The sequence below is a fragment of the Mastomys coucha genome, unplaced genomic scaffold (assembly GCF_008632895.1).
Source record: "Mastomys coucha isolate ucsf_1 unplaced genomic scaffold, UCSF_Mcou_1 pScaffold8, whole genome shotgun sequence".
NCBI lineage: Eukaryota > Metazoa > Chordata > Mammalia > Rodentia > Muridae > Mastomys > Mastomys coucha.
The window spans coordinates 145510-173381 of NW_022196914.1; the positions used below are offsets into that span (position 1 = coordinate 145510).

A 27872-nucleotide genomic window follows, 5' to 3' on the forward strand; every position below is an offset into this window, starting at 1 on the left:
GCATCAAGTGCATGTCCAAGCTGTGAGTGTGAAGGGAGATTTACAATGCTTAGGTGGGATAGAGTCCTAGCAGCTAGGGGACAGATGCCTTGAAGTAGGGAAGAGTGGGAAGATACTGATGTTTCAGCAGTGAACATACAGAACTTATAAATGTTCCCTGTGACTGAGAACATGAAATAGTCTTTTGGTTGTTTCAGAAAAAGCATGAGCAGTATTCACAGAAGATCTAACCAGCCACATTGTTCTCTTGGAGGCAAAGTCTAGTGAAGACTAACTCTCTTTGGTTCTTTGAAGGAGGAGGATGGTGAGGAAGCTACAGAAGGAAAACATGAAACATAGCAGAGGTGGTTTATGAAGCTCGACGAGAAGGAGCCATCTTTAACATGAGTATATAAGAGAAGAAGCAGCAAGTGTAAGCAAGGAAGTAGACCAAGCCATTCAGAAGATCCCAGGTAGCTGGGTATGAAGCTGGCTATATTAAGTAAGCAACATTAAATGTACACAAGACTGCTTTATTTTGAGAGAAGACGAAACCCTGGCCTCCAATAGCTACTGAAGAGAAATCAGTGTCCACCTTCATAGCATCAAAGGGCAAGCAACATGACTGTTGTGTTAGAGGCAATGTAGCTTGTTGCTTCAATTCTAAGACAATATTCATTTAGTATTATGAAAATTCTTTTAGAATCATACTAAATTTGCATTTTTTTACTTTATAATTGGAACAGTAAACTGTAGAAGCTACATGTGTTTACAACATGGTTTATTAAATATTTTAAGCTCACTGTTGAGAATTGTTGACCAGAAAAAAAATTAAATATATTGCTGTGGTACAAAAACTTTTAAAAAAGAATTTTTTTGTGTGTGTGTGGTTTTTTTTTTGTGTGTGTATGGATAGTTTGCCCATATGTATGTCTGTGTACCATGTGTGTTCAGTGCCCACAGAACCCGAGGAGAGCATTGGATCCCCTGGAACTGTGGTTACAAACAGTTGTTAGCTGACATGTGGGTGCTGGTTATCCACTGTGGGTCTTCTGGAAGAACATCTAGTGCTCATAAGGACAGAATTGTCTTTCTAGCCTCCTGTGGAGAAACTTTTGTGTAGTTTCATCACATGGTACATGGGGCTAATTCCTGGGTTTTGAAGTTCTATTCAGAAAGTTCTAACCAATCTCAATATCTTAACACATATTCCTTATGTTTTTCTATAGCAGTTTTTGAGAATGTCATGCATGAGTACTGTATTTACATCATTGCACCATCACACACCCATTCTCTCTTAATTTCATGACCTTTAAAAATTATTCTGCACATGTAAATATATATATATGCTTACATATATTAATATACATGTATATATAAATACATCATGCAGAATCTTTAATGTTGTTCATATGTACACATGTGTAGTAGTTTGAATAGAAATGGCCCCCACTGACTCATACACTTGAAAGCTTGGTCATTAGAGAGTGGCACTATTTGGCAGGAATTAGGAGACTTGGCCTTGTTAGAGTAGGTGTGACCATGTAGGAGTGGGTATGGCCTTGTTGGAGTGGGTGTGGCCTTTTTGGAGTGGGTATGGCCTTGTTGGAGTGGGTATGGCCTTGTTGGAGTGGGTGTGGCCTTGTTGGAGTGGGTGTGGCCTTGTTGGAGTGGGTGTGGCCTTGTTGGAGTGGGTATGGCCTTGTTGGAGTGGGTATGGCCTTGTTGGAGTGGGTATGGCCTTGTTGGAGTGGGTGTGGCCTTGTTGGAGTGGGTGTGGCCTTGTTGGAGTGGGTGTGGCCTTGTTGGAGTGGGTATGGCCTTGTTGGAGTGGGTATGGCCTTGTTGGAGTGGGTATGGCCTTGTTGGAGTGGGTGTGGCCTTGTTGGAGTGGGTGTGGCCTTGTTGGAGGAAGTGTGTCACTGGGGGGTGGGCTTTAGGGTTTCAAGTGCTCAAGTCAGGGCCAGTGTCTCTCTCTTCCTGCTGCCTGTGGATCCAGATGTAGAACTCTTAGCTCTTCTTGCTCCATGTCTGCCTGCATGCTACCGTGCTTCCCACCATGCTTCCTGCTATGCTTCCTGACATGTTGATAATGGAGTAAACCTCTGACACTGTAAAGAAGCCTTTAATTAAGTGCTTTCCTTTATAAAAGTTACTGTGGTCATGGAGTCTCTTCACAGCAATAGAACACTTACTAAGATAACATGTGTAGGGATAACCATTTGGGATTGGATAACCTGTTAGGCACTTCCTCCACAGAGAACACTGATTATCCCTCCTTAGCAGACATTAATTGTCAGTAGCTCAGAGAAATAGTTCTTTAAGAGTTTTATACAATGTGTTTTGATCATATTTATGCCCCGTCTCTGAATTCTTTCCAGATCTACCCCACTTCCATACCCAACTATCTTTGTGTCCTTCAAAAAAACACCCATAAAACAATTTGTGCTGCCCAAAGAATCTGGGATGTGTGGTCTTTCATTGAGGTGTTAATTCACCACGAGATACACTCTTAGAGAAAACTGTCTTTCTTACTCATGGCAGTTTCCAATTTTTTGTAGCAGTGAATTAGTTAAACTGCTTTGAATTCCCAGTGGTGCCCACCCAGGAGGTCTCTGGATTTGCGAATGAAAGACACACACACACACACACACACACACACACACACACACACACACACTATAGTACTTCTAACCCTCCCTGTGGCTATAATTTGTATTTCCCTCTGGTACTCCTAGATTAACACCTTTTAATTCTATGTTTTACCTTTGCTGCCCCTATTACCTTCTGGCCAGTTCTCCCCATAGGGCTGCTTTCCTCTTCCATCTACAGTTTTGATGATTTTTCTTCTGTAGTTCCTAATCCTGATGCCTCTGCTTCCAGGAGTCATGGTGAATCTGTGAATCTGCCTCCTTCTCTCTCTCCTATCTGTCCCAAGCCTAAATGTCCCATCTGCTGTGCTGGTCTCTCTCTCTCTCTCTCTCTCTCTCTCTCTCTCTCTCTCTCTCTCTCACCAATCAGAACCAACTGGGAGCAGGGTCTTACATGTAGACACTCATGTAAGTAGTTTTGGGTACCAAAATTAGCATAACATACGAGTAGCATTAGGCCAAACCCACTTCAGTTGTTAATAGCTTCTCCACTATGGGTGGGATTGTGAACCTAACTCACCTCTCCTTGCTGGGGTTTGGTCAAGAATTGGATTCCACAGGTTTTGCACATGCTATCCCAACCACAGGAGTGTATCTGCCTTGTGTTCAGAAGGTACCATTTTCTCTAGTCATTCATCACCTCTGGCCTATACACTTTTCACCCTTGTCTGCAATGATCACTGAGTTTTGGGAGGTGAGTGTTGTTTATATGTTCCTTTTAGGGATGAATATTCTGCAGTCTCTTATTCTCTGTACCTTGGCAAGTTGTGAATAACTGCTAATCACCATCTACTGCACATAAAAGCTTCTAGTATGAGGGCTGAGATATACATTGATCGATAAGTATAATCATCAGGAGCTGTTTAATATTAAAGACATTTTGCAGAATAATAGCAAATTCTCTCTTAAGGCCTATCTAGTCTAGTCAAAGATTTTTATACTGATAATGGTGCCAGGTATAAGTTTCATTTTGAGAAGTGGAACTGAAATCCAATCAGGAAGTGACTGGTTACCTCCATGATGGTTTTATCCTGGTTGTACCAGTGGTCATGTCCCACCAGATGAGTTATTTTTGCAGCTTTCAGGGTTCATAGCTTCTACAGTTGAAGGTTTTCATTTGTCTTTTTTTTGAAAGATCTTTGGTGTTATCCTGTCTTAGTCAATGTTTGTATTCCTGCACAAAACATCATGACCAAGAAGCAAGTTTGGGAAGAAAGGGTTTCTTAGCTTACACTTCCACATTGCTGTTCATCACCAAAGGAAGTCAGGACAGGAATTCACACAGGGCAGGAACTCAGAGGCAGGAGTGGATGCAAAAGCCATGGAGGATGCTGCTTACTGGCTTGCTTCTCTTGGTTTGCTCAGCTTGTTTTCTTATAGAACCCAGGGACTACCAGCCCAGGGATGGCATCACCCACAATGGGCTAGGCCCTCCCCTCTTGATCACTAATTGAGAAAATGCCTTATAGCTGGAACTCATGGAGGCATTTCCTCAAGGGGAGCTACTTTCTCTGTGGTAACTCTAGCTTGTATCAAATTGGCACACAAAACCAGCCAGTACAACTGACCCCTTGTCAACTTAACACACAAACACATCACCATTAAACCTCAACCCTTACTTTCTTATTCATCTCCAAGATCTAAATAACTTTAAAAGTCTAAATAACTTTTAAATTTTCCATCCCTTTAAAATATTCAATCTCTTTTGAATTCAGTCTTTTTATAGTTCAAAATTTCTTAACTGAGGGCTCCACTAAAATACTTTCTTACTTCAAAAGGGAAAAATATCAGGGCACAGTCACAATCAAAAGGAAAATCAAACTCTAACTGTCCAATGTCCGGGATCCATTCACAATCTCCTGGGCTCCTCCAAGAGCTTGGATCACTTCTCCAGCTCTGCCCCTTGTAGCACAAACCTTGTATTCTAGGCTTCAGCTGCCTGTACTCCACTGCTGCTCCTGTTCTTGGTGGTCATCTCATGGTACTGGCATCTCCAAAACACTGGTGTCTCCTGCTGTAACTAGGCTTTACCAATAGCCTCTCATAGGCTCTCTTCATGGTGCCAAGCCTCAACTCTTTTGCATGACCCCTTCAGTCCTGGGCCATCAATTGCAACTGAGGCTGCACCTTCACCAATGGCCTCCCATGGCCTCACTGTGCTGAGCCTCAGCTGCTCTTCATGACCCCTTCATGCCTTCAAAACCAGTACCACCTGGATGACTCTTACACATTACCAAGTCATGCTGCAGCACAAAGTACAGCCTTGGCTATGTCTGGAACACAGCCTCTTTGTGCTCTCAGAAAACACTTCCCAGAATATGTCACCTCAGTGATGCTGGTCTCTTAATCACATAATTTCTTAGCTCCAGCTAACCAGCATCAATAGTCCCAGTAATGCAAAGGTTTCACTTTAGTAGTTCTGGTATCTTGTTAATCACAGCTGGTTCTTCAGCTCTAGCTAATCAAAACCACAGAATCTTCATAACCAAAACAGCAATGCCCCTGATAAAAGTCTTTCATCTTCCCACTGAAATTTTACAAGCCAGGCCTCCATCTACTGCACTGTTCTCAACATTATCTTCTAAGCTTCTATAGAACATTCCACAGAGGTCTTAACACCCAATGACTCTTCTAGCCCAAAGTTTCAAAGTCCTTCCACAGTTCTCTTCAAAACATGGTCAGGTTGTCACAGGAATACCTCACTCTGGTGGTACCAATTTGTCCTAGTCAGGGTTTCTATTCCTGCATAAAACATCATGACCAAGAAGCAAGTTGGGAGGAAAGGGTTTATTCAGCTTACACTTCCACATTGGTGTTCATCACCAAAGGAAGTCAGAACAGGAATTTGCACAGGGAAGAAACTTGGAGGTAAGAGCTGGTGCAGAAGCCATGGAGTAATGATACTTACTGGCTTGCTTCCCCTGGCTTGCTCAGCTTGCTTTCTTATAGAACACAAGACTATCACCCCAGGGATGTTGCCACCAACAATAGGCTAGGTCCTCCTACCTTGATCACTAATTGAGAAAATAAATGCCTTACAGCTTGATCTCATGGAGGCATTTCCTCAAATGAGGCTCCTTTCTCTGTAATAACTCTAGCTTGTGTCAAGTTGACACACAAAACCAGCCAGTACATATTCATTCCCATTTTCTACCCTCTACTCTACCCTCTGCTTAAGCCTTCTTGCTCCATTAGTTCCCTTTAGATTGTTTGCTTACTTCAAATTGATTTTTGCACAGGGGGAAATATCAGAATGTAATCTCATTCTTATACGGGGATCTGTCTAGTGTGCCAGCACCATGCTGAATAGGTTATCTTTTGTCTCTGAATGTTTTTGTTCCATTTTGAAAAGCCATAGGTTTATTGATTTATTTCTGCATTTTATAAATATGTTCTGTTTGTCTGCCTGTTGGTTTTTATGCCAGTACCAGGCTGTCTTTATCATTTTAGTTTTATAGTACGACTTAAGGTTGGGTGTTATGATAATAGCAGCTGTGTTCTTACTTTTTAGGATTGCTCTGGCTATTCATATTTTTTTTTTTTGTCATTCCGTATTAGTTTTTGGTTGGGAACTTAAGACATGGATGATAGGCAAGGCAAATCCTCCACCACAGATGAATTCCCCAACCTATGAGAACAGGATTAAGTGTACAACAAACACAGCTCCTAAGGAAATCCCCTATCCCTAAATCCTGATTGGTGGAATAACTTGGTACAGATGTTTGTAGATTTCAGGCTTAAAAGCTTTTTAGGATTCCGGCTGCTAGTATCAGTTCAGTTCCAGAGTTTGGACTATGTCCATGATTGATCAATCTTGGAGTATGCATTCAATAAACCAGTCCTGTCTGACTGCAACACTCATTCTGAGTGATTTGTGCTGTGACTCTCAGGCCCCAACAGTACAAAAAAAAAATTATACGGGTGCAAACAAAAATGAAATTTAACTGAAAATAGATGGACTCAGAGAGCACAATATTAAGTAATATCAAACTCAGAAAATAATTACATGTCAATCACTCACACACACACACACACACACACACACACACCTGCACATGCAATTGCACATGTGCAAGCAAACACACATGCACACACACACATGCAGCTGTAAGTGTGGATATAATATAATAAAATTGAGAAAAGAGCCCAAGGGAGGGTCACTAGATGTGGGAAGGAAGAGGGATGGGTATTAGGTAACAATGAAGAATGGGATGCAGGCAAAAGAACACATGAATTGTGGAGGAGGACATGAAGGTAATTGTTTTTCTACTTTCCACTCTGTTACAGGTTTTCTTTTGTTGTAGTGGATACGTCATCAAACATGTAGCTGCTGATAGTGAAAGTGTAAAACCCTCAGTGAAGCTCGTGGCTGCAGAATGGCCATTCTAACTCTACAGAAGTCCACTAAGATGTATAGTTTGGGACATAACAAATGTTTGAGTGGCTTCCTTAACCTAGTAGGTGATGTTATTATTTGTGGAGTCATTACAATAAAGTGATTAAAAATATTGACTCTCAGTTCTACTCATAGTCCTTAAAATGATGTAAATGAAAAAAGTTAGACACAAAAAGATAAGTAGCACATATCTTTCTTAAGTGGAAGATAGTTTTTAAAGACTTGAATGCAAATTTGTGGTCACCAGATGTGGGAAGGAAGAGGGATGGGTAAATACATACATATTGAATGTATATATTGAAACATTAATAAATGTAATGATGCTCCATTAATACATATCATGAATGCAAAGTACTAGTGATAATATAAATAAAAATTACTGGTGTGTTAAAAATTGTAAAAACTTGCTCTTTCTTGCCAGTACATCTGGTTGGCCAAGAGTGCTTCTGGATATGACAGTGAGATTCATGTTGCTTTCATGCTGATGAACATGAAGCAGTGATTTCCACCTTTGATTTTTATTGTTTAAGACATATGTTTTAGAAAGCCAGAGATAGTGGCCATAGATAAGATTCCTCTGGTCAAAATGGGCAATGTAAACTGAGAACCGTTGGGAAATATCTACAGTCTAGATTCAATTGACATTTATGTTTCATGGGAGGAGGTGAAAATGCCAAAATTAATAGGAATTTGAAGGAAGCTGTCTCCACTTTTCACAGGAGCCTTCGAAGGGCTCAAGAATTCAGTGGAGGAAGAATTTATAGACATGGTAAAACATCCGAGAGCTAGAAAGAGAAGTTGAGTTTGAAAATGTGTGTAAGTTGTTAAAATCTCATGCTAAAGTTGTAATGGATGTGGAGCTGCTTGCTTATGGATAGGAAAGAAAAGCTCTTGTAATGGTAGCCAGAGGAGGAAGGAGTTCGTTTTCTTCAGGGTTATGGCTCTCTGATTGGCTGCCCATGACACTATATACAAAATGGCCACACTAAATGAACTTTGTGGGTCTAAGAAAAGTACATGAAGTTAGAAGGGGAAAATGTCTGGGGATATGTGGGAAACTTAAATGGGTAGCTAGTGGATTAGACCAAAGTATGTTATGTATGTATGAAATTCTCAAACAACAGAAAAATTCAGGAGGAAAGTATACTCTTGAGCTGCCACCCTTCTTCTCAGTGTTAAGTAAAAACAATAGATTCAACACATAACACAAACTCATTCATAAAACAATGGTGTAGCTTAACAGAACTAATTCCAATCTTGAAAGAAGTTCTGTATCTAAAATTCTATCAGAGAGTATTGTACAACACAGAGCAACGTATGAAGAGTTTACTGTTGTCTTGATCCCACTGACTGCCACAGATACACCAACGTTTATCAACCATTGCTCTGATCAATCAGGAGCCATCAGCATGAAGGCAGGACACCCCACCAGAAGAAAGATATGATTTACCAAAGGCTCAGATGTTAAAATACAAAGTCTTTTTAAAGTGTATATATTTTAAAGAAATAATGCTCTTGCCCATTCAATAGAGGTGTGTAGTAACAATAACTTGTTATATGTACTGGGAAGCCTCCCAAAGTTGTGATTTCCTTTATTGTAATATTCACCTTTTACAGTGGAATTGAATCACCACATCTCTGAACTATGGGATATATTTCATCATTAAATAGATTGGAAAACAACATGCCAAGTTTAGTTTTTAATGTTTCAAAATCTAAAATGGTGTCATGACTGTCTCAGAGAGGAGTATAATTTGAAGTATATTCTAAAATTTTTTTTTGCCTTAAGATTATTCATTTCAAAACATTTTAGGATCAGGCATTCCCAAGAAATATATGTAAATCATCCTACCCTAAAAGGCTACTAGGCCAGCCAAAGGGCAAGGAATGAGAAATTGTTGGAGGGATTCAGAGAACTGATTCTTCATGGAGACATTTGAACTGAACCTTGATTGAAGAAGCACTTCCATACAGAGGTTTGATATGTGGGAGTGTGTAAGCCGCCTTTCCATCCAGCGGAAATAAGGAGGCAAACACCCGGCCCTTCTCCAAGCAGCTTTTATTCAGGAACCTTTATTTTTACTTCTTCTTAATAATTTTTCTAATCTCATCTAGTATCTCTAGTAGTAGTCTCTAGTAGTCTCTCTAATCTCCTCAGTAGTCGACGACACTCAACCCCCAGCCTTCACAGGTTAAATACTTTTCCTGGTCCCAATCAGCATCAGCTCCGTGGCAAAGCATAATAGGCTGCGGGAAATTCATACCAGCTTGCGTCACAAACTGGTGGCACTCAGCTTCTCCAACTAATGGCTTGATTATCAATGCTCTTTGCTTTGGCCGGAAACCAGGTGTTCAATATAGGGTGGCAGCTGCGGCTCCCCACAGGAGTGTTTCTTGTTGAGAAAGTGCCAGGAGCAAGAACTCAGAGCTAGGAAGTCACAAACATTGCTCAGGAAATGGCAAGTGTTTCCAAAGACGTCTATGGGGAAGTCTTTAAGCTGAGACAAGTCACCAGACAGTCACAGAACAAACCAGGTCCCAATCTATTCAGTGGGATGTAGGAAAGTAGCAACACGCTTTCTGCTTCAGAGTCGTAATTTTGGCAACAGTCCAGCTAGCAGCTGGTTATACAGCTGCTGGGGGGGGGGGGGATTTTATTTCTCTTCCTTTCCCAAGTGGTAGCTCATTTGCAAGGGGAAGAAGTGTCAGAGGTGGTGAAGCTTTTACTCCAGTGTGTTGATAGCTCTGTAAGCATCACCTCCAACGTCCCCATAGAGCCCCCTGCTCACCTACAAGAGTCGTACTCAAGTCTAAAGTATAGTGAGCATGTCTCTAGATTGTATAATTTCAGTCCATTCACACGTGACTTACCTGTGCGAGATCATTTTAACCATATAACAAGGTAAACACAATACAACTATTAGTTTTCCAAAGTGGTCTTACATGTTATAAAAGGTCAAATTCTCATTTGTAAATGGTGCCTTTTAAACCCAGCTGCTCCATCTAATACTGGCAAAGGAGACTGGGGACATATTATATAAGAACTTAGATTCTACAGAGTTTAGATTGAAACTATCTCTAGCTTTTACGCTTGTGATTTCTTTCTTGTTTTCTTTTTTCTTTTGAGACAAGGTCTCACTATGTAGGTCTAGCTGTCCTGAAACTCACCTTGTAGAACAGGCTGAGCTTGAATTCACAGAGATCTACCTGCCTCTGCCTCCTGAGTGCTGGGATTAAAGGTGTGTGCCACTACACCACCCAACTTTGATTGTGATTTCTTATTAGAATAAATGTACTGTCGAACATGTTTTGTTATAAAAACATGTAAATATTTTCTGTTGATACTCAACTGGTAGAGCAAACCATCACAATATTTAAGAACAGAAAGATACACATAGTTACGAGCCATCAATCTTCTGAAATAGGCAAGATCCTCTTTTAGCTTCAGAACTTTGGGCCTTGTTTAGCCCCTGTAGACAATCAATATCAGGTGCTTGAAGTAGTGGGGACCTTTTGTTTGTTTCTTTTATGTAAATGCATAGGTAGAATATCTTCTCATAGCCCCGTGAAAGGACACATTTTTTTTCAGAGTATGTTTACGAGTAGGGAATCTAAGAGGCTTCATACCATAGTTCTGTTAGGTAATGATCTCTCAAAGGGTAGAAGTCAGCTGATAGAAAACCTTTTTTTTTTTTTTAATTGAATGCAGTCACCAAGTATTCTTTATAGTCTTGACAGTTTAGGAAACTGGCAGAAACAGTAAATAGCTGTTCACTGGCTGAGCAATTCCATTGCCAGCCTTCTACCTCCTAGGACTTAATGCATGCCTGACAGTATGTGATTCACCACTTGAAATCTGAAGTAAGACTCTAAGCTTCATGGCTCTACTGCCCACTCTATCTCCATCCACACAACCTGCCTAATCAACTTTCCTCCCAGGAGGAAGAAACTTATGGCTTGAATAGGAAATGTCTTCCAGAGGCTGGCATGTTTGAATACCTGGTTTCAAGCTGGTGGCTCTGTTTTAGGAATTGTGGAACCTTGGGGTCTAGGGACATAACTGACAAAACCAGGTAGCTGGGGGTAGGTACTGAAGGTTATATTTGTCTCTAGTTCCAGCTGGAGCTTTCTGTTTCCTCATCCTCCAAGATGTGGACAATTCATGTTGCAAGTCCCCACTGTTATAGGCCAGGGTGCTCCAGGTGCCCTGCCTTTCCCACCCTCTAAACTGCGAACTATACCAAACTCCTTGTCCCTAAGCTGCTTACACAGGCAATAAGAAAAGCAACTAGTATAGAGGCTCATTGTCAGGAGCCATAACAGGACAAGCTAATAACTAGCAGGTGATCATCCTGAAATGCCTGCTTCGGGTTATTATGTAATCTGCAACAGGTGAGCCCTTATTAAGCAAGGCTGTAAGGGACTAATTTTAGGAAAGATTCCTGCTATAAATATGCCTTTCCTGTTATTATTATACATACATAATAATCACTAAGTAATAGCACACCCCTTTGGAGCAGATCTCTGCAGATCCATGAAGTTATACTGTCTTGTAGTGATGCTGTATAGATAAATAGATGACTTAAGACTTTATGCTGATCCTACAAGAATTCCCAAAATTATATCTGTGATTATTAAGCTCTTTTATAACAGGACTGCTATTAGGTCCTTTTCTGATAGTCAAAGCTGCAGTGAGATCTCTGCCAGTTTCCCAAGTGTCAGCAGTTAATTGCTCTTAGATGGTAACCAGACTTTCTCCTACTCAGAGCACATTCTAAGAGGTTGTAAAACAATTAACCAAGGGTCATAAAAAGGGAACTAACGATTTATTATGGGTGCTAGGACAGAAGATAAAATATTGACTGGGTTTATATATACAAAACTTTATTTATGGTTTAAACCTTCAGTGAACCTGTGGAGCTGAGACAGGTGATGTATGTTTAGCTAGATAATTACTCCTAATGGTTATGCATGTAACCATTCGCTGTTGTAAACTTCTATTTCAATTTATAATTTGATTTTTGGTGTAAACTTGTGATGAACTTTGTAACATGTGATCATGTATTCTGAAAGATGTATAGGTACTGAGGACAAAGAGATGAGAACGAGCTAGAGAGAGAATTTTTTCCCTTCCCCACTTAGGATCCTTTCACTTAGATATAGCTTTCATAGAAAACTTTTTACAACTTAGTAATAAACTCTATAACCACTTTTTTTTTTCTGTTTACATGTTGTTTATTGAGAAGGGGTTTGTATTTTATTTTGTTTTAAATTTTTTTTTTCTGCAAAAAAAGAGATCTGATCCTTAGAGGCCTATTGTAAGGGACTGGCCACTGGCCACTGGGTTCGGGCTTCTTGCCTTAGCAATGCTCTGCTAGCTTCTCCAGGAATGCCTGTAAATAAACAGGGCTGGTTGTTGCTGTGTGCAAGGTGAGTCCGTGGAGACCCTCCTTCATAGCACCTTCCCAGCTATAACCACTTTTCTAAGTGTCTTCTCTTCCAACCAGCAGGCTGGTTGGAAAGTTAGAGCCCAGCAGTTCCTGCTGAGATAGAACAAAAGCTGCATTGCTTAGTCAGCTGCTAGGCTACAGGTGTTAGTCACCTAAGCTAGCAGTCTTTTATCGTCAGAAAGAGCAAGAACTTTTTGTTTTGTTTTTTTTAGGACTTTTTAGAAGTTATCATCAGCATTTCAGTACAATTAGAGAGCTAGAAAGCTCTAAACCCTCACACTTTAAAGCCATCACCAGAGTCCTACCTACTCTGTGACTCCACTGCTACGCTGCCCCGGGCTGGGAGCTCCCAGCAGCTCACCATTGGCCTCCTATGATGACAAGTCATCAGAATGAAAAACTCTGTCAATACGTGACTCCAGGGAAAACTGCTCTTCCCAATTGCAGATAACACACTCAAGCTAGTAATGTAGCTTAGAGACAATGCCAAACATGTCCCTCTTTCCATTTCCCACAACTCCACATCAACTTGGACACACCATTTAGCTTTTAGGATGTGTTCAAAGTATCTGTAAGTCTCTGTCTACATGAGTAGTACCCTAAGGAGAAGGGTACAGTCCATAAAGGAAAAAGGATATCTTAACCACACCCTGCCCCTCTGCTGCTTTGCAATCCACTATTTGATGATGTATTTAAAATAACTCTGTTAAGTCCTTTACAACATGGTAGTCTCAGTACACAGTCTAGGTTAGTGTGCTTCATGGTGGCGCTAATAGAAACACATGGTCAGAAATCCAAGAAAATAAATTTATTGAACTTTGAAGGGAAAAATCCACAGACATAAAAGAAAGTTAAATATAGACTGCAGGACACAACTAGTCATATGGTGAATAATGGCTTGTGTGGCCAGCAAAGTACCAAAAAATGACATTCTGGGACTGATTGAGGTATTTAGCTATTTTTGGCTATAGAAACGTGGTCAGCCTATGGTGAAATGGTAAGATAGTTCATCAAAACACACATCTTTAAGCTGAATAGATTCTAAGTTGATGATACTTCATATGAACTAAATCATGTAGCCATTGGAGAAACCATAGCAGCAAGGTAGCAGAAAAACCTATTAAAATCTATTACAAAATAACACAGTGAACCTTAGACACCCAAGGCTCAATTTTCACTCTCTCTCCTGCATGAAAAAGGTTTCAGGATCACTAAACATTAAGTCTGTTTCCCCACAAAGGTCTTGGCAAAATGGTAAATACCATTAAAACTTAAAGGTAATTTAAAAGTTTCAGGCATCTAAAAAATATTTAAAATGAGATGTATTCTTCAGTCAGCTGAGAGTCCTCTTTCTCCCATAAATCTTTTGGGGGGGTTGCTAACCCAAAGAACTATATTTATGTTATTACAGAATCAAAAAGTAATTTTTATATTGTATGTTTTTCTACCTTATTTGAGATCAGTTGTCCTGGGAGGGTAAGTAAGAAGTAATGAAATACTGCTTACTATTTAAAAGACGTCTTATCAACCTTGATAATAAGGTTCGTGTTACTTGTTTAATTACTTCTGAGTTGTGCTTTGTGACTGGGAAGTCATTTATTCTGTCCCTTCCTCTCCCTGAATTAAAAGTATGTGTCTGGCTGTGAAGCAAAGATCTACGTCTTTAATTTCCTATCCTATTACCTGCTGACTTTACCCCTCTGCTACTGGATTTCACACATGTGAAAATTTCCCTTGTACGCACTAATTCTTAGGTTACTATAAAAACCAAGCTGTGTTTGAAAGATGGCACTGCGCAGGTGTGAGAGCCCCTCCTCCTCCTAATCCCTGGGCTCTCGATCCCTGTGCTTCTGAAGCTCTTCTGCATCCTTGTCAATCACACATCACTTCTACTTCTCTTACATGTAGCCTCGTGGCTTGAATGGAATTTTCAAAGAAAGCATTTCTTCCATTATTATCATTTCTGTTACTGTTTGGTGTATGATACATTGACCCATATTAAAAAATTAAAATTTTCAAAATTAAAAAATATTCATTACAAATTTAAAATGGGTTTGTTCTAATAATGCAGGTTATTAGACATTTTTTAGAGTTAAGAAGTTTTGGGAGTTATAAAAAGGGCTTTGTAAAAATCTAACTTGTTTGCTTTTCTTTAGGTTCATTGACCAAAACATTAAACCTTCTTTACATTGTAGCTGCTACATCCTTAGATGGATTGTTGTGAACTACAATGTATGTGTAGCATATTATAAAATACTCATGCTTAAAGTGTAAATTATTAAAAATATCTTTATCAATTTCATGTCAAAATAAATGTTTTGCATATCCAAACTAGTTTTACCTTCTCACCTAGAGTTTTAGTTCCCAGTTATTTAAAAAAGAAAAAGAAATCAGCCTGTGCTATAATCTGCATTCAATTTCCTGAACTGCAAAAGCCACCTGATTGTTTTGCTTTTTCAAAAAGCATGATCTACATACATGAAAAATGTAGCTATTTAATGCTTAGTATCACAAAATTAAGACCCACAGTACAGACAATGACTGCCACTATACAGTCTTAAAGACAATTCTTTAAAATATTTATAATTCACAATGGGAGTATCTATCTGATTACGAATTCTTGATTTTCCACGTTATGATAATGTTTCGACATTTCCAGAAAAGCTATTTTAGAATACACATTCACTCTCACGCTCTCCCAACACAGATTTAAAACATAGTTTTGGTTTAAGTGTTCTTGCCCAGCCTTTTCCTTGACATTAAAGATAGGAAAAGCTACTGCATGATTTTGTGCAGTTGGTCTGTGCTCACATAGCCACACGAGGACAGAAACTTCTTTTTGTCAGGCAAAGGCAAAGGCAGAGCCGTCGCGTTGAGTATAAGGCCCCTTGGAGACTGCACGGTGTGAACCGTGGTGTAGTCTGGGACAGGCGTCTCGGCATCTGGAGCAATAAGTGCTGTCTCGGACATCCGGGCAGTAGTGGTAAGGCTTTCGGTGGTGATGTAAATGTCCTCTTGGTTAAAGCTTGGTTTTACACATGACGTAGGCTCCATGCGTGGGGCCACAGCGATGCACTTTTTGGCATCTGACTCACAGAAGTAGGCACTGTTCATGCTGTAATTTTCTTGGCAGGGTGTGGCCACCTCCGGCTGGGTGTTGCCCTGGGCTATCCCTGCCTTAATCTTTTGGCCTGGGGAAAGGACTACACCACCTGCTGGTGTAATGTCACTTACTTGGGCATAAAAGTCAATGTTTGCCAGTGACGTGGGATTGCTCATCGGTGTAGAGGCGAGTTGGTGGGTTGACTCAGTTTCACTGTCCAGAAGTGGCTGTGGCTTGTCTTCCACTGTCAGCGTAATGGAGGGGTGCAGAGGGCCAAGGGAAGCCTCATAAGGCGAGTTCTTCAGATTCTTCTGGTCAAGGCACAAGAGATCAGCTTCCGCTTTTAACTTCTGTGGCTGAGCAAACTCTGAGGTACCATCACATATGTCACTGGTGTGGAAATCAGTATCCAAAATGTCAGGGTCATAACAGCTGGTACGTCCAGAATCATCATCCTTTGCTCCAAGGATACCGGCTGAATTCTCATGGTCATCGCTTAGAAGTCTGTCTGTGTCAGACCCTTCAGTCTTCTCATCCACATCTGCGTCATCAATGTCTAGCTCAATGAACTCAACCCAAGAATCATCATTGTAGAAGTCGGGTTTGTAGTTATCATGAATGCCTAAGATGGTGTTCACCTCCTCCAGTTTTCCTTCCTAGGAGGCAGGGAGAAAGTGGAGATCTATGAAGAGCAACTCAAAAAACCATTATATAACTTTATATAGGATGCATTGACATTTCGAAACAAACCAAACAAAAAACCAAAGAAAGAAAAAGAAATCTGCCCCCAAACCAATGCCAACAACCAAACCAAACCAAACCAAACCTAACCTAACCAAACCAAACCAAACCAAACCAAAAAAAAAAAAAAAACAAACAACCACCACCAACCCTCTCAACAGAGGACAGTATTCTTGAGGTACTACTTAATTGAAAGATCCACAATGTAGACTTGGTTACCTTGAGAAGATCTGGATCAATCCCTTTAATCTTTGGAACTGGGACTGGGGGTAAAATCAGCATCTTAATCCTTGGAAACAAATAAAGTGTTATTTTTACATCTTTATTTTACATCTTAAAAATTATCTCAAAATGGTAGAAATGAAATATTGTCAGCACTATCACTTATTCTAGGCATTCTTATATTTCGTATAAGCAGAATATTTGACAGAGATGGAGAGTTCTAAGCAGTAAGTAAGGGGCAAAAGTCACAGGAGGAAAACATCACTCAAAGGCCTTCATTTAAGATCATTTAGCTAAATTGTGGTTTAACTCTATTTTTTTTTCTTAGCACTATTGATGAATAGTCAATTTTAGAATTTGGCATGAGGAATCTAATTCTGTCTAAAACCAACATCCATTTAACTTATAAACAAGACATGAATAAGATACTTTTAAAGCATGTAACACCAATAGAAAACAAGACAATCAATAAAATGGAACCAAAGTTATTTTCAACCTTGGAAAACAATGGGTTGGGCTAAGCACTACACAGTCCACAGTAACCAAAAAACATTGAAGATGATTTCTAGCCAGCATGATATTGTGTGCATTACTTAAAGTAGGTCAGACTAATCTGAATCATCTCTAATAAGGATAGATTTGTATGTATACTACTATGATGTATTTATATTTTTTCTTTCAAATATTGAAATTATTTTTCTTTAAAAATCTATTAATAATATTTTTAACTGAAATTTAACTCTTTCCTCTTTCTTTTCTTTCCTCCAGCCCCTCCAAGTTGCCCTCTCTAGAATCCCTTCCATGTAACCCCCCTCAAGATTTATCATTTTTATTCTTATCTTATATGTCTTTCTGTGATTATATTCCATGACTGAGTAGGTAACTAGGGAGGGCAGAAGAGGGTATCAGATCCCCTGGAGCTGGAGTTACAGACAGATGTGAACTACTCTCAGGGTGTGCTGGGAATTGAACTTGGGTCCTCTACAGAGCACTATACACTCTCCGTTGCTCTAGGCCCTGAAATAGTTTTTGATTGTAATTAATTTCAATGCTTATCCTACAGATTTTGTAGCTTGTTAGAATTCTATTACTTAGCTCATGTGAGCTGCTCCACAAGCATTTCTTGAATAAATTTGAAGAAACCATCTATTTTGTTGCTAGTCAACCAGTGTTTATGCCTTAAACCCAACACAATTAGCTCTGAATGCTTCCATAGTTCATTGGAGCAGTTGTGATATAGATATGGTCCCTAAAACTTCACCATATGATTATTTCTAGAACAAGATGATCGACTCCTACATTAAACATTTCATTGAATCCTTACATTTACCAGGAAAGGGAGATGATATTATCTGAGTGCTCCAATCATACAAGACCCTAGGTAGAACTGGCATTCAAGTCCAAAGTGATTGCTCCAAAGCTAGCTGTCTGTCCTATGCTATGCTGCTCCATTGCTTGCTGCTGCATGCATAAATGCATCCTTCAAGTTTTCATAAGTATAAAAACGCAAAGTAATCTCAACGATATGAAACAAAGATTCCCCAATGGCTAATGTTTCATTTTGTGACATGAATGTCTCCTTTTTGAAAAATGTGATCTATTTTGACATGTTAGTGGCTTTCTGCAGTTGTGATACTCTTAAACCACAAAGACACCCCACCCCACCTCCAAGGGTCCAAACTAGAAGTATAAATCAATCAATCGATGATAGCAGATGATAAGCTGTGAGTTTCCTCAAATGGGAAAACAGGGCTGCTCTTCATGCATGACACAGAAAGATCAGCCTAGTTTAAGTATACATTTTAGCATTTAAGCTCATTTTTTTTAAAAACTGAAAATAGATTATTCTCTCATACAATGCATTCCATGGCTTCCCTTCTTTCCACGCTTCCTAATTCCTCCCACCTCTGCTGTCCCCAACAACCAGCCCCCCCTTTGTTTCCTCTTTAAAAAGAGAGGTTCTCCAAAACAAGTTGGAGTAAGACAAGGCAAAAGCCTTCTATCAAGGCTGGATGGACAAGGCAACACAAGAGGAGGGAAAGAGTCTTAAAAGCAGGCAAAAGAGTCAGAGATGCCCCTGCTCCCACAGTTAGGATTGTCACAAATTCTCATAGCAAAACCCTCTCTCCAAAATAGGAACCAAAATTATGGTGTGGACCTGCCGTCACTAAGTCTCTCATTTCTGCTGTGTGGGGATCCAGCTCTTTCATGAATCAATAACTCTGGGTTGATCATATGGTAGGGACAAGCTCAGAAGAAAGGTAGCCTGGGTTGAAACTGTGTCCAAATTTGCTTGATTCAAGTGCAAATGTCAATACAAACCTTGCCGGATTTCACTTTCAATTATTTGGATTATAACAGAATAAAGTTCTTTCATAAAACTTGAAAGACATATTTATCCTGGAGCCCTCAGTATCCCTGGGATATCGAGCAAGATGGAAAAAAATACAGCTTTCTTTTGAATATTTTAATTTAATTTGGGATTGTGTGTTAGTTCTGTGCCAGCTGATGTTATTTTCTATCATTTTGTGCTTTTATCATAGCATGCAAATTTTGGTAGTGATACAGGTTTCTATAAGAAAATTAAAGAAATTGATTTTTTTTTATCACAGGAAAGTGGGAATGCAATAAAGATTTTGAACAAATTTCATAGTCTGTTAATTTTGAATGAGCATTACAATTTGGGCACAGCCTCATTATTCATAGAAAAATATATGTTCAGAAATTATGGTGCACATACTCATTTATTCTGCCACAGAGGAAATGAAACCATGTTTGCGGGAAAATAGATGAAACTGGAGACAGTTATGTTCAGTAAAAAAAAAAAAAAAAAAAAAAAAAAAAAAAAAAAAAAAAAAAAGGCACACACATAAAAACAAATATCACCACGTTTTCACTCAGGTACAGAATGGGGATTTAAATTTCTCTATATAGGCATACACATGCAGGAAACAAAAGTAGGAAGGGTACTATGAGAGGAAAGGAAGAGCAAAGACCAGGGAGGATAATGTAGTATATAAGGAGAAAACAGAAGAGGGCTCTGCTTGGGAGAATAGAGAAAGCCAGAAATGGGAGGAGAGTGGAGGAGAAGAAAGAAAGCCAGAAATGGGAGGAGAGTAGAGGAGGATGAGGATGGTGGAGCAGGGAAATCCGAGAGAATAAGCAGAATGTTGCATATCCATGGAAATACCATGGTGAAGCCAGTTCTTTGCCTCTTAAGCAAAATAAATTAATAATAAGAAAACAAAACATCATTTTATTTAGAGGCTGATGACTGATCTCAGTGGGAAGGTATTTGCCTAGCATGCTTGAGGTCTTGGGTAGAATTTTTAGCATCACATAAAACTGAGATGGTGGAGGCAGGAGGATCAGAAGTTGAAAATTATTCAGTCTGGGCAAACAAAACAAAGACTTATATATATTTTTTGAAGTGGTACTTATCCTTGGAGAGGATGATATTGTTCCATATATTGTTAGCTAGTGTTAGTAGTCAACCTCACATGTTTTCTTGGCCTTCATGACCTGACGTGGACCAGTGTTAAGGGTGAATGGTTTTCTACACAGAGCAATTTTATTTACTAAAGTTCCACATAAAATTTGGAATTTCACTGGCTCTATAGACTAATGAACTCAAATCAATTAATTTGACTCTGATTGGTATTATTCAAACTCTCACTTAAAATTCTAAAGATAAATTCACTTTCCTCAAAAAACTGAAAATCCTGTTGTTTTAATAGTAGTATATGTGTTTGCAAAACAGGAATGTGGCTAAAAAGCTAAGTTCAAAATGAAGTTACGCAGTGAGTTTTTTCCCCTCATTTACATTATGATATTGATAATGAAACCCTGTTGAAAATGAAGTTCATTCAGTTGAAGTCTTTCAGTATTGACACTCAAGAATGCTGGCATTACCTGAATTACTTCTGCTAAAATTCTATTTAAGGATTGGCTAATTTTGAGGTGTAAGACTGCTGGATTACTACAACTAAAAGCCTATATCACGTATTTGTTCCTATATTCCATTTTGAATCACTGATGCCTCTTGACTTCTGCTGAAGAGCTTGATTTCAATTTTTGATAGAGCAACTAACTATTGGTGGCCCAGAAATGAGGGACTTCCCAGGACCCAGGGCTTACAGTGCGAAGACCAACTGAGTCCTGGAATCTTGAAGTAGTAGCCTTAGAAAGCTCACCATCACACATGATGTTGAAACTACGTTAAATGGAAACAAAGGACAAACTATAGCAATATGTTTTCCTGCATGTTGCATAAAAGATTTTCTGTAATCTTAAGTTTTTTTTTCCAAAAGAAAAGTTGACATTTTGTTGTTCAAAGTGATTTAAAAGACCATGTTGTGCACACAGATGTAGATTTTCAGAGAGGTTAAGTGATACAAAGAAGTTCAAACAGCAGTGGTCGAATAGCTGTACGCAACTCTCCAGACTCTAAGAGAACACAAAATAGAACTTCTCTAAACTCTGAAGGCTCCTTCAGCAGAAGAATGAATAAAGAAAATGTGATACATTCATATAATAGAGTATTACTCAGCTGTTAAAAACAATGACATCATGAAATTTTCAGGCAAATGGACGGAGCAAGAAAAACATCATTCTGAGTGAAGTCACCCGGACCCAGAAAGACAATCATGGTTTGTATTCACTAATGAGTGGATATTAATACAAAGTCAAGGATAGTCATGCTATAATCCACAGACCCAGAGAGGCTAGGGTAGAACCAAACAAGACTAGCAAAACAGTCAGTGAAATGATGCCTAATGACAGTCTGCTATACTCAGAGATTGGTGCCTGACTCAGTTGTCATCAGAGAGGCTTCATTCAGCAACTGATGGGAACAGATGCAGAGACCCATAGCCACACATTCCATAAGGAAGAGCTTATGGAATCCTACTGAAGAGGGGAAGGGGGATTATAGGAGCCAGAGGTGTCAAGGAGACCACAAGAATACATACAGAATCAACAAACCTGGACCCATAGGGGCACACTGATCCTGAACCAATAATCAGGGAGCCCGCATGGGTCCAGCATAGACCCTCTGTATGTATGTTATAGTTGTGTAGCTTGGTATTTTTGTGGTATTCCTAACAGAGAAGGCAGAGGTTGTTTCTGAAGCTTTTGCCTGCTTTTGGGTCCCTTGTCCTCCTCCTGGGTTGTCTTATCCAGCCTTAGTATGAGAGGACATGCCTAAACTTCCTGATTTAAGCCATCCATTTTTTAAGGTGAACCACGATAGACGACAGACTGAGTATAGATGTGGTAAAGGTAAAACCAGAAATTAACATTGTCTGAGTTAATTAAGACAGCCACTCATGCTATACAAGAGAACATTTCAAATAACACACAGGAGTACACACGGAAATGAGAACTTGTAAAAACGTATTAAAGAGAGTGCTCACACCTACCTTTGCTGCTTGGAAAATATAACTACAAATAGCATCACTGCTACTCCGAATATTCCAAAGATAATAATTAAGAACCATGGGAACCGGAAGTCTAAAACAGGAAAGAATATTTCACTAACAGAATTATGAATAACCCAAGCAAAGTTTATATTTGCACTGCCCTTTCCCACTTGAAAATATCTGTCAATTTGAATTTGTATGGCAAAGTTAGCGTTTCACTTTATAACCATGGAAACAAGGTAGAATGGTTTTGGATTTTTTTTTCCTAAGCATACAGAATGCTTGTCCATTGCTTAAATCCCTTTACATATATATAAATATATGTGTATATATATATGTATATATACGTATATATATATGTGTGTGTGTGTATATATGTATATATATGTGTATGTGTGTATATATATGTATGTATATATACATACACACACATATATACACATATATATACACACATATATTTACACATATACATATACATATTATACATATATACATGTACATGTTACACATATATACATATACATATATATGATGATGGTCACCTCACTTTCTCTAAAATTCTTGGCCTCTTTCTTTAACTGCTTTTAAGTATATATATGTAAAAACATATACATATATACATATATATATGTATACATATACCTATATGTATATACATGTAAGCACACATGTATATATACATTTTCATATGTGTAATATATATACATATGTAACATCTTTAATATATGTGTATATATGTATATATTACATGTATATAATATATTTTACATATATAATATATGTAAAAACAGTTAAAAAATAAGATGCCAAAAATTTGAGAGAAAGTGAGGTGATAGCCATCCTCGTGGTAGTGGTGGTGCATGGGAGGGTTGAGGGAGGAAACAGAAAGGGAAATGATGCAATTATATTACAATTAAAAAGTAAAATTATTATAAAACCAAAAAACATCAAAATGAAAAGCACAAGTTTCAAACACATTGTGAAAACCCCGAAACCTATAAGCTTCTCATATGTCCAAATGCCTAAGGGATATCAGCAGGGCTTTGGCACCAGAAAGAAACTTTCTTGTTAAACCCAAGTAAAGAACGTCCATCTGATATTTTAAACTGTAATGATATCTGTTAGTTTCCACTTTGAGGCTATATCAGAGTTATGAGGCCAGAGTCACTGTGATATACCTAGGCATGCAGGGCACATTCTAATAGTTTAATACTGCGTGTTTATGTACATTGTGTTGAGGCTGTTCAGATACTATTAGACTTTATGAGCCGTGGGAGAATTTTTGTGGGAGAATTTTCCCATGACACTTCCATGTCTTTCCTTAGGACTAAATGCCCCCCAGTCCCATGGAGATTAGTTCCCAATATTCTTGACACAGAGGCAGAGCCTAACTACTTTTTAATACAGACATGGGGCAACCCTGCATCATCTTTGTAGTTCTCCAGTGTAGGAGCTCCAAGTGCTTCCCGTGTCCCGGAACATGACTAACACATGACTTAACTATACTACTGAATAGGCATTCTCTAAGTAAGCACCACACCTGTACCCAAGCCCAGGAGCATCACATTTCCTTCTTCAAGCCTTAGATACATTTGTTTCTTCTGGATACAAAGTCAAAACACCCACATTGTAGAAAAAAAATGGGAATATAGAGACATACAAAGAACAACAACAACAACAAAAAAAAAAACTCCCATGGAATTCTGTTGTTCAGGGACATTGTATTCCCTCTCTTGAGTTTCCACCTGCCCTGAAACATTTCCTTCATTAAATAATTTGGAAACAAAATCTTTTGTTAATTTTTAAAATTTTACTTTATTATTTTTAATTATGTGTATGCATGTATGTGCATATGAATGCAGGTGCCCGCAAGGCTAGGGATGGTGGATCCTCTGGAGCTGGTGTTACAGGTGGTTGTCAATCTCTTGATGTGGGTGCAGGGAATTGAACTTGGGTCCTGTAGAAGAACAGGAAGTGCTCTTAACCACTGAGCCATATCTCTAGTCCCTCCTTCCGTTTCTTTTTCATTGCATACATTTTCTACAGATAAGCGACTTCAATGTCTTGCCCCTGATATGTGAAACTAGAGTATATTGACCTAGACAATATACTAACAAGTGAAGGCATATGTTAGCATATATTGTCAAAAGTCCTGCCAACTGTCATGTAGACAGACAACACACACACACATACACGCACACACACACACACTCACACACACACACACACACACATACACACACACACACACACTTACCTTCTTCACATGCTGCCAGTATGTTTGTCTGAGGAAATATTACATGGAGTATTTCGCTGAACTCACTGTACTTTTCAAAGCTCCGTTGTCTGGATCTCACCCGCACTTCATGTTCTTTATCCAGTCTCAGTGAGTACAGTGGAACGGATGTTGACCATATAGGGCCCATCTTTCAAAACAAAATATAAAAAACAGATTGCCTCAGACGTCAACAGCTCCATGGACAGATTCTTCAAGTGTTTTCCCTTTTTTCTTCGAATTGGGTTTCTAGAAAATGAGTAATATTTGAACACACCCAGAAGGGATTGCCTATTAAATAAGATAGACTGAGATAAATTATGTAAAGAATAATTTTGTTAAAAAAATCCTCAAATTTATTTTAGTATCAAAAATGCAGCCATGTGTTTATTAGGTTCTTAAATAGTCAGCTAAGATAAGTCATAATAGACTTAGGCATGGCGGAGCTATAAGAGAAGTATCGGTATGTTACTTATCTGGGGCATTACAGTTTTGTATGGAGCAATATATTAGAAAAGGAAACCCCATATTTCCACACCAAAACAAATTATGGCCACAAGCAAATCATATATCTGTTGCACATGTATTCCCTGGAAAATCTGGGTAATAGTCATTTATTAATAATCACAGAATTTGAAATGGTCCTAGAAATACCATAGTCGTTTTGAACTGCCAAATCACTTTATTGAAAGCAGTTACACACTTTATTTACTCCAAAAGTCTTAAGCCTGCCTCAGAATAGTCTGTTGCTAGAGAATCTGCAGAGAAAAATGTGAGGTAGATAAGTCCTCAGAACGGAAACACTCTCTTCTGGAAGGAGGGTCTTTAGACTTAGGAAGTCAATAAAGCTTAAAAGGCTGGAGGTTTCGGAAACCTGAGTAACTCACAAGGGCCCCCCATGAGGTCATGCACATAATAACTGCTGCTGAGGAGAGGAAACGGTCTGATCAGATCAGCCGAGCTTCCTGTGAACTCTGCAGGCAGCAGCAGGGACATAGCCTTTGTGAGTCATACTATCTGCTGTGGCGGGCTACCCTGTGAGTGTAGCTGTGTTTGAGTCACACATACTCCTGTAAGTAAACCTCATGTATTCTCCTTTCAGCACTGAATAACCTTACTGGTTCTGTAACCTAGAATTAGGTGGGACAGTTTTGTTGACCTGTTGTTGCTACTCTGTCTAGAGGGACTAGATGGTCACATCTCCCCAAGAAAGCACACATGACAGAAAGTCACTAGAGACCCTGAGCACTGAGCATCAGTGTTTCACAGTTTTGAAACTTAGGATGGTCCCTCTCCCCAGACAAAGGAAGTGAGCATAGAGGATTTGTTTTATAAGACATTGCTACTAGAGGGGCAGACCCAAGGTTCATGTTATCACAATTCTTTCTGGTATTTACGTTACGATTCAAAACGGTAGCAATATTACAGTTATGGAATAGCAACAAAATAGAAATAATTCTATCTTTGGGGGTTATCACAACATGAGGAACTGTGCAGCACTAGGAATGTTGAAAACCATTGCCCTATGTCAAACACTCAATGCACGTGGTGCTCAATGTGTTTTTAATATGTTTTGAGTAGGACACCAGGTTCATGTTAATAAAAAAGTAGAATACTCACCTTTTTTAGCAGCATAGATTTCCACATAGATAAACACCATGATTTGTTTTATTAAGTTAGAAGCCGGACCTCAACATCTGAAACAAATTTGTTTCTCACCCCAATTGGTTTCTATGCACAAAATACTTTTTTCCCCTAAGTGTATATGACAGGGGTGTGTCTTCTGACAGGAACCTCTGAATATATGCAGGATTTGTATGTTTAAAATGTTTTCTTTAGAGCAGGACTCTGAATTCTAAAGTTTCTTGTGTTTTTTTTTGTTTGTTTGTTTTGTTTTGTTTTGTTTTTTGAGACATGGCTTGGCTATATAGCCCTGGCTGTCCTGGAACTCACTGTGTAGACCAAGCTGGTCTCGTACTCAGAAATCTGCCTTTCTCTGACACCCAAGTGCTAGGATTAAAGGCGTGTGCTACCACTGCCCGGCCAAGTTTCTTATTTTTTATTAAGTAGTTTTGAAAGCTTGGTCTTCATGCTTGGAGCAAGGCTTGGTTTCTCAGTCACTATCATTGGTATTTAAAGATTTCACTAACAATTGTACGAAATCCATAGATAGCTCCAGAAACCAACCCATGACCCCTCCCACCTCTGTCTTTCTATACTATCTTTTAGTTTTCTTAGGAAACTTTCAACTGCATTGAACAATCACCAAACCTTATACCTCTAGGAACTAGAAAAAGTACAAACTGACCCCAAAGGAAGCAGAAAGAAGGGGTGCCGAGTGTGAAACCGGGGCTAGAAAAATATTGAAAGGAACTGACAAAAAGGTTTTTAAAAATATTTTATTTAATTGTGAACTTGGCCTTTAATGACCAACTAATGTAAAATGAGAAAAATTATATTTAGTATTCATAAATCCCTATAATGTTTGGATCAAATCCACCTCCCATTCTTTCCTTAATCTATCACTTTTCCTTCCCAACTTAGAGTAGGCACACTAGTGCTCTCTCTCTGTGTCTCTCTCTGTCTCTCTCTATCTCTCTGTCTTCCTCTGTCTCTCTGTCTTTCTCTGTCTATCTGTCTCTGTCTCTTTCTTTCTTAAAATACTCAGTGTATTTACTGCTTTTATGTGCATAGGTGTGGGACCCCCTGCTAGAGCATGGAATGCCTCTCAGATCTCACATCTCTGAAGAAATCCAGCCAGCCACTCTCCCTGTCTCCCTGTAGCTATCAGTCATTCAGGGCTTTTCAGGCTATGGAGGAATGTCCTAAGTCTCTCCCAGATACATGCTGGGATGATGGCTGGTGTGATCTTGTGTAAACCTTTTGTTCATGCCATTCCCGCTGCTGTGTATGTGTGTGTGTAACTGCATGGCTGTGACCAGTAAATAGTTTCTCTATAGCCATCTACTCCTTTAGACACATCTAATAGTTCTTCCTCAGTAATCTTTGAGTTTTGGAAGGAGTGGGTAGGATATGGATTTTCCATTTAGCGCTGGGATCTCTGCATGTTGACTGAATGCGGTTCTCTGTAGTAACTACTGTCTGTTGAAAAGAGAAGCTTCTCTAATGAGAGTCAGGAGCTGTATTAATCAATAGGTAGGTTGATAATAACTTGGGGGAGGTAGTTAATTAGTATGTTCATTCAGCAGGTTCTCCTCTAGGGCTTATCACCTAACCAGTCATGTTTTGGTTCAATCAACAATGTCAGGTATGCGTTCCATCTTGTGTAGAAGGCTTTAAGTCTAACTAGAAAGTAGTTAGTTGTAATATCCATACTATCAGAGGGCCTATCTTTCCTGACCGGTATTTTGAAGTGTTCACGGCTTTTCTAACTTGTTTATAGAAACTAAAATTAGTACAGTAACTATTGGAAGGAGTATAGAGGTTACTCAAATAATGAAAACTAAAGTTACCATATGATCCAGTGATATTTTTATTAATAATTTATATCCCAAGGAAATAAGATTAGCATGTTAAAGACATATTTTCCTGATCATGATAACTGTAGCCAAAATATGGCTCAACCTGCGCCTGTTGATGAGGAAATGGGTGAAAAAACTAGAATATATTAG

The 27872-nt window shown here is 39.0% G+C and overlaps 1 protein-coding gene across 2 annotated transcripts in view; it reads right to left on the reverse strand.

Annotated features, from left to right (window-relative positions):
* Window positions 1-13269: 13269 nt before the first annotated feature.
* The window catches only part of Ghr (growth hormone receptor), a 231688-nt gene continuing 217085 nt past the window's right edge, over window positions 13270-27872 (reverse strand). For both annotated transcript variants that reach the window (XM_031360110.1, XM_031360111.1), the window contains 4 exons: window positions 24223-24391; window positions 21963-22053; window positions 16540-16609; window positions 13270-16235 (listed from right to left, as the gene is read on the reverse strand). In XM_031360110.1, the coding sequence (XP_031215970.1) occupies window positions 15252-16235; window positions 16540-16609; window positions 21963-22053; window positions 24223-24391 (1314 nt within the window). In that variant the 3' untranslated portion in view covers window positions 13270-15251. The remainder of the gene's footprint in view (window positions 16236-16539; window positions 16610-21962; window positions 22054-24222; window positions 24392-27872) is intronic.